The sequence below is a fragment of the Telmatherina bonti genome, assembly GCF_933228915.1.
Source record: "Telmatherina bonti genome assembly, chromosome: 9".
NCBI lineage: Eukaryota > Metazoa > Chordata > Actinopteri > Atheriniformes > Telmatherinidae > Telmatherina > Telmatherina bonti.
In genome coordinates, this window is record NC_136627.1 from 40405430 (window position 1) to 40426506 (window position 21077).

The following is a 21077-nucleotide window of genomic DNA, read 5'->3' on the forward strand; positions in this document are numbered from 1 at the left end:
CTGTCTGTCTTTCTGTCTGTCTGTCTGTCTGTCTGTCTGTCTGACTGCCTGTCTGTCTGTCTGACTGACTGTCTGTCTGTCTGTCTGTCTGACTGTCTTTCTGACTGCCTGTCTGTCTGTCTGACTGATTGTCTGTCTGTATGTCTGTCTGACTGTCTGACTGCCTGTCTGTCTGTATGTCTGTCTGACTGTCTGACTGATTGTCTGTCTGTATGTCTGTCTGACTGTCTGACTGATTGTCTGTCTGCCTGTCTGTCTGACTGTCTGACTGACTGTCTGTCCTTCTGTCTGTCTGTTTGTCTGTCTGTCTGACTGTGTGTCATACTGTCTGTCTGTCTGCCTGTCTGTATGTCTGTCTGTCTGTCTTTCGTACTGTCTGTCTGACTGCCTGTCTGTCTGTCTGTCTGACTGCCTGTCTGTCTGTCTGTATGTCTGACTGTCTGTCGTACTGTCTGTCTGCCTGTCTGTCTGACTGCCTGTCTGTCTGTCTTTCTATCTGTCTGTCTTTCTGACTGCCTGTCTTTCTGACTGTCTGTCTGTCTGTCTGCCTGTCTGACTGTCTGTCCGTCTGTCTGCCTGTCTGACTGTCTGTCCGTCTGTCTGCCTGTCTGACTGTCTGTCGTACTGTCTGACTGCCTGTCTGTCTTTTTGTCTGACTGCCTGTCTGTCTGACTGCCTGTCTGTCTGACTGCCTGTCTGTCTGTCTGACTGTCTGTCTTTCTGTCTGTCTGTCTGTCTGTCTGTCTGTCTGACTGCCTGTCTGTCTGTCTGTCTGTCTGTCTGTCTGACTGACTGACTGTGTGTCTGACTGTCTGTCTGTCTGTCTGTCTGTCTGTCTGTCTGACTGTCTGTCTGTCTGTCTGTCTGTCTGTCTGTCTGTCTGTCTGACTGACTGACTGCCTGTTTGTTTGACTGTCGGACTGACTGTCTGTCTGTCTGTCTGACTGACTGACTGTGTGTCTGTCTGTCTGTCTGACTCTCTGTCTGTCTGTCTGTCTGTCTTAATGCCTGTCTGTCTGTCTGTCTGTCTGTCTGACTGACTGACTGTGTGTCTGTCTGACTGTCTGACTGTCTTTCTGTCTGTCTGTCTGACTGTCTGACTGACTGTGTGTCTGTCTGTCTGTCTGACTGTCTGTCGTTCTGTCTGTCTGTCTGTCTGACTGCCTGTCTGTCTGACTGACTGTGTGTGTCTGTCTGTCTGACTGTCTGACTTCCTGTCTGTCTTTCTGTCTGTCTGTCTGACTGTCTGTCTGTTTGACTTTCTTACTTCCTGTCTGTCTTTCTGTCTGTCTGTCTGTCTGACTGCCTGTCTGTCTGTCTGTCTGACTGACTGTATGTCCTTCTGTCTGTCTCTCTGTCTGTCTGACTGTCTGACTGCCTGTTTGTCTGCCTGTCTGTCTGACTGTCTGACTATCTGTCTGTTTGACTGTCTGACTTCCTGTCTGTCTTTCTGTCTGTCTGTCTGTCTGTCTGTCTGTCTGACTGCCTGTCTGTCTGTCTGACTGACTGTCTGTCTGTCTGTCTGTCTGACTGTCTTTCTGACTGCCTGTCTGTCTGTCTGACTGATTGTCTGTCTGTATGTCTGTCTGACTGTCTGACTGCCTGTCTGTCTGTATGTCTGTCTGACTGTCTGACTGATTGTCTGTCTGTATGTCTGTCTGACTGTCTGACTGACTGTCTGTCCTTCTGTCTGTCTGTTTGTCTGTCTGTCTGACTGTGTGTCATACTGTCTGTCTGTCTGCCTGTCTGTATGTCTGTCTGTCTGTCTTTCGTACTGTCTGTCTGACTGCCTGTCTGTCTGTCTGTCTGACTGCCTGTCTGTCTGTCTGTATGTCTGACTGTCTGTCGTACTGTCTGTCTGCCTGTCTGTCTGACTGCCTGTCTGTCTGTCTTTCTATCTGTCTGTCTTTCTGACTGCCTGTCTTTCTGACTGTCTGTCTGTCTGTCTGCCTGTCTGACTGTCTGTCCGTCTGTCTGCCTGTCTGACTGTCTGTCCGTCTGTCTGCCTGTCTGACTGTCTGTCGTACTGTCTGACTGCCTGTCTGTCTTTTTGTCTGACTGCCTGTCTGTCTGACTGCCTGTCTGTCTGACTGCCTGTCTGTCTGTCTGACTGTCTGTCTTTCTGTCTGTCTGACTGTCTGACTGACTGTGTCTGTCTGTCTGTCTGACTGTCTGTCTTTCTGTCTGTCTGTCTGTCTGACTGTGTCTGTCTGTCTGTCTGTCTGTCTTTCTGACTGCCTGTCTGTCTGTCTGACTGACTGTCTGACTGACTGTGTGTCTGTCTGTCTGTCAGTCTGTCTGACTGCCTGTCTGTCGTTCTGTCTGTCTGACTGTCTGTCTGTCTGTCTGTGATTCTGACTGCCTGTCTGTCTGACTGTCTGACTGTCTGTCTGTCTGCCTGTCTGTCTGACTGCCTGTTTGTCTGTCTGTCTGTCGTTCTTTCTTCTGGGTTGTAAACGGTAAACTCAGCAAGGAGCTGATTGTTCGGAAAAGATCCAGTAAGACTACCCAGCACACCTTGTTCAAATGGATGTTTCTGAAGCAGACCATGCCACGGTTCCTTGTTTCAAACCTCTGACAACTTGGGTCCACCTTGCCGTCCATCTCGTGGTCCAGTCAGTGGACGCTGGCTAAGAAGAGCCGTGGTCTTCTGGCCTTTAGCCTGTTTAACAGGCCAGGCTGCCATGTTGATTTATTCCTTAAAAAAACTGCTGGTACCAAGTCACTTACTGCAGCTGCAGGTGAGAACCTGACATCGATCCTGGTCCTGCTGGACCAGGTCCAGCAATACCTGGTCCAGTGGTACGGGGTCCAGCCGTACCTGGTCCAGCCGTACCTGGTCCAGCAAGACCTGGTCCAGTAAGACCTGGTAGGGGTCAGAGGAACTGCACCTCCCTGCCGGCTGATTGGTTGTTGATCCTGTGTGTTTTTCAGATGTGCGCCAGCAGCAGAGGCGTGGAGACCTCGGCTGAGGGAGGAAGGAGGATCAGACGTTATGCCATCAACCCGCTGGGACACAAATGGACTCACCACAACATCACATACAGGTAAACCAGCTGGAATATGTCAACCTGAAGCAGATCTGCAGCTGGGATGTTGAATGTGTCGAGATGAGGAACCTTTCAGCTAAAAGGGTTCTGGTTCTGGTTCTGGGCTAACTGAGTCAGATGAGATGACGAGTTGGACTGGTTTTACCACCATGGGGGTGTAAAATGTAACTGGGAAGAGATATGAAGTCTTGGTGCTTTTCTCATCGACCTCATCGAGTGAACGATAATTCGTTTGCTTTTAGGATCAGATTCTTGTTTTCTTGTCAGGGATGTCCACCACATGAAAACTGCAGCCACTAACAGCGTGTTTATACCTCACCTTCTGGTAACTGGATACCTGAATACAATCATTTCAGACCAGTTTGTGGAAACCAGTCAGTGACTGAAACTTTACCGGTGTCATCCCAAACCAGAAGGTGTCGTCATCCAGTCTGACGCAGTTCCAGGTGTTCCATGTTATTTTTACAGAACTTAAATCTACACCTGTAGAGGGGGCGGGGCTTGTCAATCCGACGAGACATGGTCGCAGTTTAATGAACCCAGTCTGTTTATGAAGCTGCCTCTTCATCTCAGGATCATCAAGTTCCCCAACACTCTGAACGTCGAGGACACCAGGAAGGCCATCAGCATCGCCTTCACCAAGTGGAGCGATGTGTCGCCGCTGACCTTCACTGAGGTTACTGACGGCAACAGCACTGCCGACATCACCATTGGTACGTCATGACAAGGCTGATGTTCTGATCCGATTTAGATCCGACCAGAGCGCTCCGGTGAGAGCGGCGTCGCTCCCATAGACTTCTCTAGAAACAAGGAAAGAAGTCACATGGTTCATGGAGGTGCCGCTGGTTCGAAACCCCGACAGTTCCACCCCCACGGTTCCAAACCCCGACAGTTCCACCACCACTGTTCCAAACCCCGACAGTTCCACCACGACTGTTCCAAACCCCGACAGTTCCACCACGACTGTTCCAAACCCCGACAGTTCCACCACCACGGTTCCAAACCCCGACAGTTCCACCACGACTGTTCCAAACCCCGACAGTTCCACCACCACGGTTCCAAACCCCGACAGTTCCACCACGACTGTTCCAAACCCCGACAGTTCCACCACCACGGTTCCAAACCCCGATAGTTCCACCACGACTGTTCCAAACCCCGACAGTTCCACCACGACTGTTCCAAACCCCGACAGTTCCACCACGACTGTTCCAAACCCCGACAGTTCCACCACGACTGTTCCAAACCCCGACAGTTCCACCACCACGGTTCCAAACCCCGACAGTTCCACCACGACTGTTCCAAACCCCGACAGTTCCACCACCACGGTTCCAAACCCCGACAGTTCCACCACGACTGTTCCAAACCCCGACAGTTCCACCACGACTGTTCCAAACCCCGACAGTTCCACCCCCACGGTTCCAAACCCCGATAGTTCCACCCCCACGGTTCCAAACCCAGATAGTTCCACCCCCACGGTTCCAAACCCCGACAGTTCCACCACGACTGTTCCAAACCCCGACAGTTCCACCACGACTGTTCCAAACCCCGACAGTTCCACCCCCACGGTTCCAAACCCCGACAGTTCCACCACGACTGTTCCAAACCCCGACAGTTCCACCACCACTGTTCCAAACCCCGACAGTTCCACCACGACTGTTCCAAACCCCGACAGTTCCACCCCCACGGTTCCAAACCCCGATAGTTCCACCACGACTGTTCCAAACCCCGATAGTTCCACCACGACTGTTCCAAACCCCGATAGTTCCACCACGACTGTTCCAAACCCCGATAGTTCCACCACGACTGTTCCAAACCCCGACAGTGCCACCACGACTGTTCCAAACCCCGACAGTTCCACCACCACTGTTCCAAACCCCGACAGCTCCACCACCACGGTTCCAAACCCCGATAGTTCCACCACGACTGTTCCAAACCCCGACAGTTCCACCCCCACGGTTCCAAACCCCGATAGTTCCACCACGACTGTACCAAACCCTGATAGTTCCACCCCCACGGTTCCAAACCCCGATAGTTCCACCACGACTGTACCAAACCCTGATAGTTCCACCACGACTGTTCCAAACCCCGACAGTTCCACAACGACTGTTCCAAACCCCGACAGTTCCACCACGGTTCCAAACCCCGATAGTTCCACCACGACTGTTCCAAACCCCGACAGTTCCACCCCCACGGTTCCAAACCCCGATAGTTCCACCACCATGGTTCCAAACCCTGACAGTTCCACCACCACGGTTCCAAACCCCGACAGTTCCACCACCACTGTTCCAAACCCCGACAGTTCCACCACGACTGTTCCAAACCCCGACAGCTCCACCACCACGGTTCCAAACCCCGACAGTTCCACCACCACTGTTCCAAACCCCGACAGCTCCACCACCACTGTTCTAAACCCCGACAGCTCCACCACCACTGTTCCAAACCCCGACAGTTCCACCCCCACGGTTCCAAACCCCGATAGTTCCACCACGACTGTACCAAACCCTGATAGTTCCACCCCCATGGTTCCAAACCCCGATAGTTCCACCACGACTGTACCAAACCCTGACAGTTCCACCACCACGGTTCCAAACCCCGATAGTTCCACCACGACTGTTCCAAACCCCGACAGTTCCACCACGACTGTTCCAAACGGCGACAGTTGCACCACCACGGTTCCAAACGGCGACAGTTCCACCACGACTGTTCCAAACCCCGACAGTTCCACCACCACGGTTCCAAACGGCGACAGTTCCACCCCCACGGTTCAAAACGGCGACAGTTCCACCACCACGGTTCCAAACCCCGACAGTTCCACCCCCACGGTTCCACCCCCACGGTTCCAAACCCCGACAGTTCCACCCCCATGGTTCCAAGTGGCGACAGTTCCCCCACGACAGTTCCAAACCCCAACAGTTCCAACCCCACGGTTCCAAACACCGACAGTTCCACCCCCACGGTTCCAAACCCCGACAGTTCCACCACCACGGTTCCACACCCCGACAGTTCCACCACCACGGTTCCAAACCCCGACAGTTCCACCACGACTGTTCCAAACCCCGACAGTTCCACCACCACGGTTCCAAACCCCGATAGTTCCACCACGACTGTTCCAAACCCCGACAGTTCCACCACGACTGTTCCAAACTCCGACAGTTCCACCACGACTGTTCCAAACCCCGACAGTTCCACCACGACTGTTCCAAACCCCGACAGTTCCACCACCACGGTTCCAAACCCCGACAGTTCCACCACGACTGTTCCAAACCCCGACAGTTCCACCACGACTGTTCCAAACCCCGACAGTTCCACCCCCACAGTTCCAAACCCCGATAGTTCCACCCCCACGGTTCCAAACCCCGATAGTTCCACCCCCACGGTTCCAAACCCCGACAGTTCCACCCCCACGGTTCCAAACCCCGACAGTTCCACCACCACTGTTCCAAACCCAGACAGCTCCACCACCACGGTTCCAAACCCCGATAGTTCCACCACGACTGTTCCAAACCCCGACAGTTCCACCCCCACGGTTCGAAACCCCGATAGTTCCACCACGACTGTACCAAACCCTGATAGTTCCACCCCCACGGTTCCAAACCCCGACAGTTCCACCACGACTGTTCCAAACCCCGACAGCTCCACCACCATGGTTCCAAACCCCGACAGTTCCACCACGACTGTTCCAAACCCCGACAGTTCAACCCCCACGGTTCCAAACCCCGACAGTTCCACCACGACTGTTCCAAACCCCGACAGTTCCACCCCCACGGTTCCAAACCCCGACAGTTCCACCACGACTGTTCCAAACCCCGACAGCTCCACCACCACGGTTCCAAACCCCGATAGTTCCACCACGACTGTTCCAAACCCCGACAGTTCCACCCCCACGGTTCCAAACCCCGATAGTTCCACCACGACTGTACCAAACCCTGATAGTTCCACCCCCACGGTTCCAAACCCCGATAGTTCCACCACGACTGTACCAAACCCTGATAGTTCCACCCCCACGGTTCCAAACCCCGATAGTTCCACCACGACTGTACCAAACCCTGATAGTTCCACCCCCACGGTTCCAAACCCCGATAGTTCCACCACGACTGTACCAAACCCTGATAGTTCCACCCCCACGGTTCCAAACCCCGATAGTTCCACCATGACTGTTCCAAACCCCGACAGCTCCACCACGACTGTTCCAAACCCCGACAGTTCCACCACCACGGTTCCAAACCCCGACAGTTCCACCACCACTGTTCCAAACCCCGACAGCTCCACCACGACTGTTCCAAACCCCGACAGTTCCACCACCACGGTTCCAAACCCCGACAGCTCCACCACCATGGTTCCAAACCCTGACAGTTCCACCACCACGGTTCCAAACCCCGACAGTTCCACCACCACTTTTCCAAACCCCGACAGTTCCACCACGACTGTTCCAAACCCCGACAGCTCCACCACCACGGTTCCAAACCCCGACAGTTCCACCACCACTGTTCCAAACCCCGACAGCTCCACCACCACTGTTCCAAACCCCGACAGCTCCACCACCACGGTTCCAAACCCTGATAGTTCCACCACGACTGTTCCAAACCCCGACAGTTCCACCCCCACGGTTCCAAACCCCGATAGTTCCACCACGACTGTACCAAACCCTGATAGTTCCACCCCCATGGTTCCAAACCCCGATAGTTCCACCACGACTGTACCAAACCCTGACAGTTCCACCACCACGGTTTCAAACCCCGACAGTTCCACCACGACTGTTCCAAACCCCGATAGTTCCACCACGACTGTTCCAAACCCCGACAGTTCCACCACGACTGTTCCAAACCCCGACAGTTCCACCCCCACGGTTCCAAACCCCGACAGTTCCACCCCCACGGTTCGAAACCCCGACAGTTCCACCCCCACGGTTCCAAACCCCGACAGTTCCACCACCACTGTTCCAAACCCCGACAGTTCCACCCCCACGGTTCCAAACCCCGACAGTTCCACCCCCACGGTTCCAAACCCCGACAGTTCCACCCCCACGGTTCCAAACCCCGACAGTTCCACCCCCACGGTTCCAAACCCCGACAGTTCCACCCCCACGGTTCCAAACCCCGACAGTTCCACCCCCACGGTTCCAAACCCCGACAGCTCCACCACCACGGTTCCAAACCCCGATAGTTCCACCACGACTGTTCCAAACCCCGACAGTTCCACCCCCACGGTTCGAAACCCCGATAGTTCCACCACGACTGTACCAAACCCTGATAGTCCCACCCCCACGGTTCCAAACCCCGATAGTTCCACCACGACTGTACCAAACCCTGATAGTTCCACCCCCACGGTTCCAAACCCCGATAGTTCCACCACGACTGTTCCAAACCCCGACAGCTCCACCACCATGGTTCCAAACCCCGACAGTTCCACCACGACTGTTCCAAACCCCGACAGTTCCACCACCACGGTTCCAAACCCCGACAGTTCCACCACCACTGTTCCAAACCCCGATAGTTCCACCACGACTGTTCCAAACCCCGACAGTTCCACCACGACTGTTCCAAACCCCGACAGCTCCACCACCATGGTTCCAAACCCCGACAGTTCCACCACGACTGTTCCAAACCCCGACAGTTCCACCCCCACGGTTCCAAACCCCGACAGTTCCACCACGACTGTTCCAAACCCCGACAGTTCAACCCCCACGGTTCCAAACCCCGACAGCTCCACCACGACTGTTCCAAACCCCGACAGTTCCACCACGACTGTTCCAAACCCCGACAGCTCCACCACCATGGTTCCAAACCCCGACAGTTCCACCACGACTGTTCCAAACCCCGACAGTTCCACCCCCACGGTTCCAAACCCCGACAGTTCCACCCCCACGGTTCCAAACCCCGACAGTTCCACCACCACTGTTCCAAACCCAGACAGCTCCACCACCACGGTTCCAAACCCCGATAGTTCCACCACGACTGTTCCAAACCCCGACAGTTCCACCCCCACGGTTCGAAACCCCGATAGTTCCACCACGACTGTACCAAACCCTGATAGTTCCACCCCCACGGTTCCAAACCCCGACAGTTCCACCACGACTGTTCCAAACCCCGACAGCTCCACCACCATGGTTCCAAACCCTGACAGTTCCACCACGACTGTTCCAAACCCCGACAGTTCCACCCCCACGGTTCCAAACCCCGACAGTTCCACCACGACTGTTCCAAACCCCGACAGTTCCACCCCCACGGTTCCAAACCCCGACAGTTCCACCACGACTGTTCCAAACCCCGACAGCTCCACCACCACGGTTCCAAACCCCGATAGTTCCACCACGACTGTTCCAAACCCCGACAGTTCCACCCCCACGGTTCAAAACCCCGATAGTTCCACCACGACTGTACCAAACCCTGATAGTTCCACCCCCACGGTTCCAAACCCCGATAGTTCCACCACGACTGTACCAAACCCCGACAGTTCCACCCCCACGGTTCCAAACCCCGACAGTTCCACCCCCACGGTTTCAAACCCCGACAGTTCCACCACCACTTTTCCAAACCCCGACAGTTCCACCCCCACGGTTCCAAACCCCGACAGTTCCACCCCCACGGTTCCAAACCCCGACAGCTCCACCCCCACGGTTCCAAACCCCGACAGTTCCACCCCCACGGTTCCAAACCCCGACAGTTCCACCACCACTGTTCCAAACCCAGACAGCTCCACCACCACGGTTCCAAACCCCGATAGTTCCACCACGACTGTTCCAAACCCCGACAGTTCCACCCCCACGGTTCCAAACCCCGATAGTTCCACCACGACTGTACCAAACCCTGATAGTTCCACCCCCACGGTTCCAAACCCCGACAGTTCCACCACGACTGTTCCAAACCCCGACAGCTCCACCACCATGGTTCCAAACCCCGACAGTTCCACCACGACTGTTCCAAACCCCGACAGTTCCATCCCCACGGTTCCAAACCCCGACAGTTCCACCACGACTGTTCCAAACCCTAATAGTTCCACCCCCACGGTTCCAAACCCCGATAGTTCCACCCCCACGGTTCCAAACCCCGATAGTTCCACCACGACTGTACCAAACCCTGATAGTTCCACCCCCACGGTTCCAAACCCCGATAGTTCCACCACGACTGTTCCAAACCCCGACAGCTCCACCACGACTGTTCCAAACCCCGACAGTTCCACCACCACGGTTCCAAACCCCGACAGTTCCACCACCACTGTTCCAAACCCAGACAGCTCCACCACCACGGTTCCAAACCCCGATAGTTCCACCACGACTGTTCCAAACCCCGACAGTTCCACCCCCACGGTTCCAAACCCCGATAGTTCCACCACGACTGTACCAAACCCTGATAGTTCCACCCCCACGGTTCCAAACCCCGACAGTTCCACCACGACTGTTCCAAACCCCGACAGTTCAACCCCCACGGTTCCAAACCCCGACAGCTCCACCACGACTGTTCCAAACCCCGACAGTTCCACCACGACTGTTCCAAACCCCGACAGCTCCACCACCATGGTTCCAAACCCCGACAGTTCCACCACGACTGTTCCAAACCCCGACAGTTCCACCCCCACGGTTCCAAACCCCGACAGTTCCACCCCCACGGTTCCAAACCCCGACAGTTCCACCACCACTGTTCCAAACCCAGACAGCTCCACCACCACGGTTCCAAACCCCGATAGTTCCACCACGACTGTTCCAAACCCCGACAGTTCCACCCCCACGGTTCGAAACCCCGATAGTTCCACCACGACTGTACCAAACCCTGATAGTTCCACCCCCACGGTTCCAAACCCCGACAGTTCCACCACGACTGTTCCAAACCCCGACAGCTCCACCACCATGGTTCCAAACCCCGACAGTTCCACCACGACTGTTCCAAACCCCGACAGTTCCACCCCCACGGTTCCAAACCCCGACAGTTCCACCACGACTGTTCCAAACCCCGACAGTTCCACCCCCACGGTTCCAAACCCCGACAGTTCCACCACGACTGTTCCAAACCCCGACAGCTCCACCACCACGGTTCCAAACCCCGATAGTTCCACCACGACTGTTCCAAACCCCGACAGTTCCACCCCCACGGTTCAAAACCCCGATAGTTCCACCACGACTGTACCAAACCCTGATAGTTCCACCCCCACGGTTCCAAACCCCGATAGTTCCACCACGACTGTACCAAACCCCGACAGTTCCACCCCCACGGTTCCAAACCCCGACAGTTCCACCCCCACGGTTTCAAACCCCGACAGTTCCACCACCACTTTTCCAAACCCCGACAGTTCCACCCCCACGGTTCCAAACCCCGACAGTTCCACCCCCACGGTTCCAAACCCCGACAGCTCCACCCCCACGGTTCCAAACCCCGACAGTTCCACCCCCACGGTTCCAAACCCCGACAGTTCCACCACCACTGTTCCAAACCCAGACAGCTCCACCACCACGGTTCCAAACCCCGATAGTTCCACCACGACTGTTCCAAACCCCGACAGTTCCACCCCCACGGTTCCAAACCCCGATAGTTCCACCACGACTGTACCAAACCCTGATAGTTCCACCCCCACGGTTCCAAACCCCGACAGTTCCACCACGACTGTTCCAAACCCCGACAGCTCCACCACCATGGTTCCAAACCCCGACAGTTCCACCACGACTGTTCCAAACCCCGACAGTTCCATCCCCACGGTTCCAAACCCCGACAGTTCCACCACGACTGTTCCAAACCCTGATAGTTCCACCCCCACGGTTCCAAACCCCGATAGTTCCACCCCCACGGTTCCAAACCCCGATAGTTCCACCACGACTGTACCAAACCCTGATAGTTCCACCCCCACGGTTCCAAACCCCGATAGTTCCACCACGACTGTTCCAAACCCCGACAGCTCCACCACGACTGTTCCAAACCCCGACAGTTCCACCACCACGGTTCCAAACCCCGACAGTTCCACCACCACTGTTCCAAACCCCGACAGCTCCACCACGACTGTTCCAAACCCCGACAGTTCCACCACCACGGTTCCAAACCCCGACAGCTCCACCACCATGGTTCCAAACCCTGACAGTTCCACCACCACGGTTCCAAACCCCGACAGTTCCACCACCACTTTTGCAAACCCCGACAGTTCCACCACGACTGTTCCAAACCCCGACAGCTCCACCACCACTGTTCCAAACCCCGACAGCTCCACCACCACTGTTCCAAACCCCGACAGCTCCACCACCACGGTTCCAAACCCCGATAGTTCCACCACGACTGTTCCAAACCCCGACAGTTCCACCACGACTGTTCCAAACCCCGACAGTTCCACCACCACGGTTCCAAACCCCGACAGTTCCACCACCACTGTTCCAAACCCCGACAGCTCCACCACCACTGTTCCAAACCCCGACAGCTCCACCACCACGGTTCCAAACCCCGATAGTTCCACCACGACTGTTCCAAACCCCGACAGTTCCACCCCCACGGTTCCAAACCCCGATAGTTCCACCACGACTGTACCAAACCCTGATAGTTCCACCCCCATGGTTCCAAACCCTGATAGTTCCACCACGACTGTACCAAACCCTGACAGTTCCACCACCACGGTTTCAAACCCCGACAGTTCCACCACGACTGTTCCAAACCCCGATAGTTCCACCACGACTGTTCCAAACCCCGACAGTTCCACCACGACTGTTCCAAACCCCGACAGTTCCACCCCCACGGTTCCAAACCCCGACAGTTCCACCCCCACGGTTCCAAACCCCGACAGTTCCACCCCCACGGTTCCAAACCCCGACAGTTCCACCACCACTGTTCCAAACCCCGACAGTTCCACCCCCACGGTTCCAAACCCCGACAGTTCCACCCCCACGGTTCCAAACCCCGACAGTTCCACCACCACTGTTCCAAACCCCGACAGTTCCACCCCCACGGTTCCAAACCCCGACAGTTCCACCCCCACGGTTCCAAACCCCGACAGCTCCACCACCACGGTTCGAAACCCCGATAGTTCCACCACGACTGTACCAAACCCTGATAGTTCCACCCCCACGGTTCCAAACCCCGATAGTTCCACCACGACTGTACCAAACCCTGATAGTTCCACCCCCACGGTTCCAAACCCCGATAGTTCCACCACGACTGTTCCAAACCCCGACAGCTCCACCACCATGGTTCCAAACCCCGACAGTTCCACCACGACTGTTCCAAACCCCGACAGTTCCACCCCCACGGTTCCAAACCCCGACAGTTCCACCACGACTGTTCCAAACCCCGACAGTTCCACCCCCACGGTTCCAAACCCCGACAGTTCCACCACGACTGTTCCAAACCCCGACAGCTCCACCACCACGGTTCCAAACCCCAATAGTTCCACCACGACTGTTCCAAACCCCGACAGTTCCACCCCCACGGTTCCAAACCCCGATAGTTCCACCACGACTGTACCAAACCCTGATAGTTCCACCCCCACGGTTCCAAACCCCGATAGTTCCACCACGACTGTACCAAACCCTGATAGTTCCACCCCGACAGTTCCAAACCCCGATAGTTCCACCACGACTGTACCAAACCCTGATAGTTCCACCCCCACGGTTCCAAACCCCGATAGTTCCACCACGACTGTACCAAACCCTGATAGTTCCACCCCCACGGTTCCAAACCCCGATAGTTCCACCACGACTGTTCCAAACCCCGACAGCTCCACCACCACTGTTCCAAACCCCGACAGTTCCACCACCACGGTTCCAAACCCCGACAGTTCCACCACCACTGTTCCAAACCCCGACTGCTCCACCACGACTGTTCCAAACCCCGACAGTTCCACCACCACGGTTCCAAACCCCGACAGTTCCACCACCACTGTTCCAAACCCTGATAGTTCCACCACCACTGTTCCAAACCCCGACAGTTCCACCACGACTGTTCCAAACCCCGACAGTTCCACCCCCATGGTTCCAAACCCCGATAGTTCCACCACGACTGTTCCAAACCCCGACAGTTCCACCACCACTGTTCCAAACCCCGACAGTTCCACCACGACTGTTCCAAACCCCGATAGTTCCACCACGACTGTTCCAAACCCCGACAGTTCCACCACGACTGTTCCAAACCCCGACAGTTCCACCACGACTGTTCCAAACCCCGACAGTTCCACCCCCACGGTTCCAAACCCCGACAGTTCCACCACGACTGTTCCAAACCCCGACAGTTCCACCACCACTGTTCCAAACCCCGACAGCTCCACCACCACGGTTCCAAACCCCTATAGTTCCACCACGACTGTTCCAAACCCCGACAGTTCCACCCCCACGGTTCCAAACCCCGATAGTTCCACCACGACTGTTCCAAACCCCGACAGTTCCACCACCACTGTTCCAAACCCTGATAGTTCCACCACGACTGTTCCAAACCCCGACAGTTCCACCACCACGGTTCCAAACCCCGACAGTTCCACCACCACGGTTCCAAACCCCGATAGTTCCACCACGACTGTTCCAAACCCCGACAGTTCCACCACCACGGTTCCAAACCCCGACAGTTCCACCACCACTGTTCCAAACCCTGATAGTTCCACCACCACGGTTCCAAACCCCGACAGTTCCACCACCACGGTTCCAAACCCCGATAGTTCCACCACGACTGTTCCAAACCCCGACAGCTCCACCACGACTGTTCCAAACCCCGATAGTTCCACCACGACTGTTCCAAACCCCGACAGTTCCACCACCACGGTTCCAAACCCCGACAGTTCCACCACCACTGTTCCAAACCCTGATAGTTCCACCACCACGGTTCCAAACCCCGACAGTTCCACCCCCACGGTTCCAAACCCCGACAGCTCCACCACCATGGTTCCAAACCCCGACAGTTCCACCACGACTGTTCCAAACCCTGACAGTTCCACCACGACTGTTCCAAACCCCGACAGCTCCACCACCATGGTTCCAAACCCCGACAGTTCCACCACGACTGTTCCAAACCCCGACAGTTCCACCCCCACGGTTCCAAACCCCGACAGTTCCACCCCCACGGTTCCAAACCCCGACAGTTCCACCACGACTGTTCCAAACCCCGACAGTTCCACCCCCACGGTTCCAAACCCCGATAGTTCCACCACGACTGTTCCAAACCCCGACAGTTCCACCCCCACGGTTCCAAACCCCGATAGTTCCACCACGACTGTTCCAAACCCCGATAGTTCCACCACGACTGTTCCAAACCCCGACAGTTCCACCACGACTGTTCCAAACCCCGACAGTTCCACCACGACTGTTCCAAACCCCGACAGTTCCACCACCACTGTTCCAAACCCCGACAGCTCCACCACCATGGTTCCAAACCCTGACAGTTCCACCACCACGGTTCCAAACCCCGACAGTTCCACCACCACTGTTCCAAACCCCGACAGTTCCACCACGACTGTTCCAAACCCCGACAGCTCCACCACCACGGTTCCAAACCCCGACAGTTCCACCACCACTGTTCCAAACCCCGACAGCTCCACCACCACTGTTCCAAACCCCGACAGCTCCACCACCACGGTTCCAAACCCCGACAGTTCCACCACCACTGTTCCAAACCCTGATAGTTCCACCACCACGGTTCCAAACCCCGACAGTTCCACCCCCACGGTTCCAAACCCCGACAGCTCCACCACCATGGTTCCAAACCCCGACAGTTCCACCACGACTGTTCCAAACCCTGACAGTTCCACCACGACTGTTCCAAACCCCGACAGCTCCACCACCATGGTTCCAAACCCCGACAGTTCCACCACGACTGTTCCAAACCCCGACAGTTCCACCCCCACGGTTCCAAACCCCGACAGTTCCACCCCCACGGTTCCAAACCCCGACAGTTCCACCACGACTGTTCCAAACCCCGACAGTTCCACCCCCACGGTTCCAAACCCCGATAGTTCCACCACGACTGTTCCAAACCCCGACAGTTCCACCCCCACGGTTCCAAACCCCGATAGTTCCACCACGACTGTTCCAAACCCCGATAGTTCCACCACGACTGTTCCAAACCCCGACAGTTCCACCACGACTGTTCCAAACCCCGACAGTTCCACCACGACTGTTCCAAACCCCGACAGTTCCACCACCACTGTTCCAAACCCCGACAGCTCCACCACCATGGTTCCAAACCCTGACAGTTCCACCACCACGGTTCCAAACCCCGACAGTTCCACCACCACTGTTCCAAACCCCGACAGTTCCACCACGACTGTTCCAAACCCCGACAGCTCCACCACCACGGTTCCAAACCCCGACAGTTCCACCACCACTGTTCCAAACCCCGACAGCTCCACCACCACTGTTCCAAACCCCGACAGCTCCACCACCACGGTTCCAAACCCCGATAGTTCCACCACGACTGTTCCAAACCCCGACAGTTCCACCCCCACGGTTCCAAACCCCGATAGTTCCACCACGACTGTACCAAACCCTGATAGTTCCACCCCCATGGTTCCAAACCCCGATAGTTCCACCACGACTGTACCAAACCCTGACAGTTCCACCACCACGGTTTCAAACCCCGACAGTTCCACCACGACTGTTCCAAACCCCGACAGTTCCACCACGACTGTACCAAACCCTGACAGTTCCACCACCACGGTTCCAAACCCCGATAGTTCCACCACGACTGTTCCAAACCCCGACAGTTCCACCACGACTGTTCCAAACGGCGACAGTTGCACCACCACGGTTCCAAACGGCGACAGTTCCACCACGACTGTTCCAAACCCCGACAGTTCCACCACCACGGTTCCAAACGGCGACAGTTCCACCCCCACGGTTCAAAACGGCGACAGTTCCACCACCACGGTTCCAAACCCCGACAGTTCCACCCCCACGGTTCCACCCCCACGGTTCCAAACCCCGACTGTTCCACCCCCATGGTTCCAAGTGGCGACAGTTCCCCCACGACAGTTCCAAACCCCAACAGTTCCAACCCCACGGTTCCAAACACCGACAGTTCCACCCCCACGGTTCCAAACCCCGACAGTTCCACCACGACTGTTCCAAACCCCGACAGTTCCACCAACACTGTTCCAAACCCCGACAGTTCCACCACCACTGTTCCAAACCCCGACAGCTCCACCACCACTGTTCCAAACCCCGACAGCTCCACCACCACGGTTCCAAACCCCGATAGTTCCACCACGACTGTTCCAAACCCCGACAGTTCCACCCCCACGGTTCCAAACCCCGATAGTTCCACCACGACTGTACCAAACCCTGATAGTTCCACCCCCATGGTTCCAAACCCCGATAGTTCCACCACGACTGTACCAAACCCTGACAGTTCCACCACCACGGTTTCAAACCCCGACAGTTCCACCACGACTGTTCCAAACCCCGACAGTTCCACCACGACTGTACCAAACCCTGACAGTTCCACCACCACGGTTCCAAACCCCGATAGTTCCACCACGACTGTTCCAAACCCCGACAGTTCCACCACGACTGTTCCAAACGGCGACAGTTGCACCACCACGGTTCCAAACGGCGACAGTTCCACCACGACTGTTCCAAACCCCGACAGTTCCACCACGACTGTTCCAAACCCCGACAGTTCCACCACCACTGTTCCAAACCCCGACAGCTCCACCACCATGGTTCCAAACCCCGACAGTTCCACCACGACTGTTCCAAACGGCGACAGTTGCACCACCACGGTTCCAAACGGCGACAGTTCCACCACGACTGTTCCAAACCCCGACAGTTCCACCACCACGGTTCCAAACGGCGACAGTTCCACCCCCACGGTTCAAAACGGCGACAGTTCCACCACCACGGTTCCAAACCCCGACAGTTCCACCCCCACGGTTCCACCCCCACGGTTCCAAACCCCGACTGTTCCACCCCCATGGTTCCAAGTGGCGACAGTTCCCCCACGACAGTTCCAAACCCCAACAGTTCCAACCCCACGGTTCCAAACACCGACAGTTCCACCCCCACGGTTCCAAACCCCGACAGTTCCACCACGACTGTTCCAAACCCCGACAGTTCCACCAACACTGTTCCAAACCCCGACAGTTCCACCACCACGGTTCCAAACCCCGACAGTTCCACCACGACTGTTCCAAACCCCGACAGTTCCACCAACACTGTTCCAAACCCCGACAGTTCCACCCCCACGGTTCCAAAGCCCGACAGTTCCACCACCACGGTTCCAAACCCCGACAGTTCCACCACGACTGTTCCAAACCCCGACAGTTCCACCACGACTGTTCCAAACGACGACAGTTCCACCACGACTGTTCCAAACGGCGACAGTTCCACCACGACTGTTCCAAACGGCGACAGTTCCACCACCACGGTTCCAAAGCCCGACAGTTCCACCACCACGGTTCCAAACCCCGACAGTTCCACCACGACTGTTCCAAACCCCGACAGTTCCACCACGACTGTTCCAAACCCAGACAGTTCCACCACCACGGTTCCAAACCCCGACAGTTCCACCCCCATGGTTCCAAATGGCGACAGTTCCACCACGACTGTTCCAAACCCCGACAGCTCCACCACCACGGTTCCAAACCCCGATAGTTCCACCACGACTGTTCCAAACCCCGATAGTTCCACCCCCACGGTTCCAAACACCGATAGTTCCACCACGACTGTTCCAAACCCCGACAGTTCCACCACGACTGTTCCAAACGGCGACAGTTGCACCACCACGGTTCCAAACGGCGACAGTTCCACCACGACTGTTCCAAACCCCGACAGTTCCACCACCACGGTTCCAAACGGTGACAGTTCCACCCCCACGGTTCCAAACGGCGACAGTTCCACCACCACGGTTCAAAACGGCGACAGTTCCACCACCACGGTTCCAAACCCCGACAGTTCCACCCCCACGGTTCCAAACCCCGACAGTTCCACCCCCATGGTTCCAAGTGGCGACAGTTCCCCCACGACAGTTCCAAACCCCAACAGTTCCAACCCCACGGTTCCAAACCCCGACAGTTCCACCCCCACGGTTCCAAACCCCGACAGTTCCACCACCACGGTTCCAAAGCCCGACAGTTCCACCACCACGGTTCCAAAGCCCGACAGTTCCACCACCACGGTTCCAAAGCCCGACAGTTCCACCACCACGGTTCCAAACCCCGACAGTTCCACCACCACGGTTCCAAAGCCCGACAGTTCCACCACCACGGTTCCAAACCCCGACAGTTCCACCACCACTGTTCCAAACCCCGACAGTTCCACCACGACTGTTCCAAACCCCGACAGCTCCACCACCACTGTTCCAAACCCCGACAGCTCCACCACCACGGTTCCAAACCCCGATAGTTCCACCACGACTGTTCCAAACCCCGACAGTTCCACCCCCACGGTTCCAAACCCCGATAGTTCCACCACGACTGTTCCAAACCCCGACAGTTCCACCACGACTGTTCCAAACCCCGACAGCTCCACCACCACTGTTCCAAACCCCGACAGCTCCACCACCACGGTTCCAAACCCCGATAGTTCCACCACGACTGTTCCAAACCCCGACAGTTCCACCCCCACGGTTCCAAACCCCGATAGTTCCACCACGACTGTACCAAACCCTGATAGTTCCACCCCCATGGTTCCAAACCCCGATAGTTCCACCACGACTGTACCAAACCCTGACAGTTCCACCACCACGGTTTCAAACCCCGACAGTTCCACCACGACTGTTCCAAACCCCGACAGTTCCACCACGACTGTACCAAACCCTGACAGTTCCACCACCACGGTTCCAAACCCCGATAGTTCCACCACGACTGTTCCAAACCCCGACAGTTCCACCACGACTGTTCCAAACGGCGACAGTTGCACCACCACGGTTCCAAACGGCGACAGTTCCACCACGACTGTTCCAAACCCCGACAGTTCCACCACCACGGTTCCAAACGGCGACAGTTCCACCCCCACGGTTCAAAACGGCGACAGTTCCACCACCACGGTTCCAAACCCCGACAGTTCCACCCCCACGGTTCCACCCCCACGGTTCCAAACCCCGACTGTTCCACCCCCATGGTTCCAAGTGGCGACAGTTCCCCCACGACAGTTCCAAACCCCAACAGTTCCAACCCCACGGTTCCAAACACCGACAGTTCCACCACCACGGTTCCAAACCCCGACAGTTCCACCACGACTGTTCCAAACCCCGACAGTTCCACCAACACTGTTCCAAACCCCGACAGTTCCACCACCACGGTTCCAAACCCCGACAGTTCCACCACGACTGTTCCAAACCCCGACAGTTCCACCAACACTGTTCCAAACCCCGACAGTTCCACCCCCACGGTTCCAAAGCCCGACAGTTCCACCACCACGGTTCCAAACCCCGACAGTTCCACCACGACTGTTCCAAACCCCGACAGTTCCACCACGACTGTTCCAAACCCCGATAGTTCCACCCCCACGGTTCCAAACACCGATAGTTCCACCACGACTGTTCCAAACCCCGACAGTTCCACCACGACTGTTCCAAACGGCGACAGTTGCACCACCACGGTTCCAAACGGCGACAGTTCCACCACGACTGTTCCAAACCCCGACAGTTCCACCACCACGGTTCCAAACGGTGACAGTTCCACCCCCACGGTTCCAAACGGCGACAGTTCCACCACCACGGTTCAAAACGGCGACAGTTCCACCACCACGGTTCCAAACCCCGACAGTTCCACCCCCACGGTTCCAAACCCCGACAGTTCCACCCCCATGGTTCCAAGTGGCGACAGTTCCCCCACGACAGTTCCAAACCCCAACAGTTCCAACCCCACGGTTCCAAACCCCGACAGTTCCACCCCCACGGTTCCAAACCCCGACAGTTCCACCACCACGGTTCCAAAGCCCGACAGTTCCACCACCACGGTTCCAAAGCCCGACAGTTCCACCACCACGGTTCCAAAGCCCGACAGTTCCACCACCACGGTTCCAAACCCCGACAGTTCCACCACCACGGTTCCAAAGCCCGACAGTTCCACCACCACGGTTCCAAACCCCGACAGTTCCACCACCACTGTTCCAAACCCCGACAGTTCCACCACGAC

The 21077-nt window shown here is 56.5% G+C and overlaps 1 protein-coding gene across 1 annotated transcript in view; it reads left to right on the plus strand.

Moving 5' to 3' along the window:
• mmp23bb (matrix metallopeptidase 23bb) overlaps positions 1-21077 on the plus strand; it is a 329614-nt gene that overhangs the window by 8291 nt on the left and 300246 nt on the right. Inside the window, exons 2-3 of the mRNA XM_079246531.1 lie at positions 2935-3047; positions 3624-3763. Of these exons, the coding sequence (XP_079102657.1) occupies positions 2935-3047; positions 3624-3763 (253 nt within the window). The remainder of the gene's footprint in view (positions 1-2934; positions 3048-3623; positions 3764-21077) is intronic.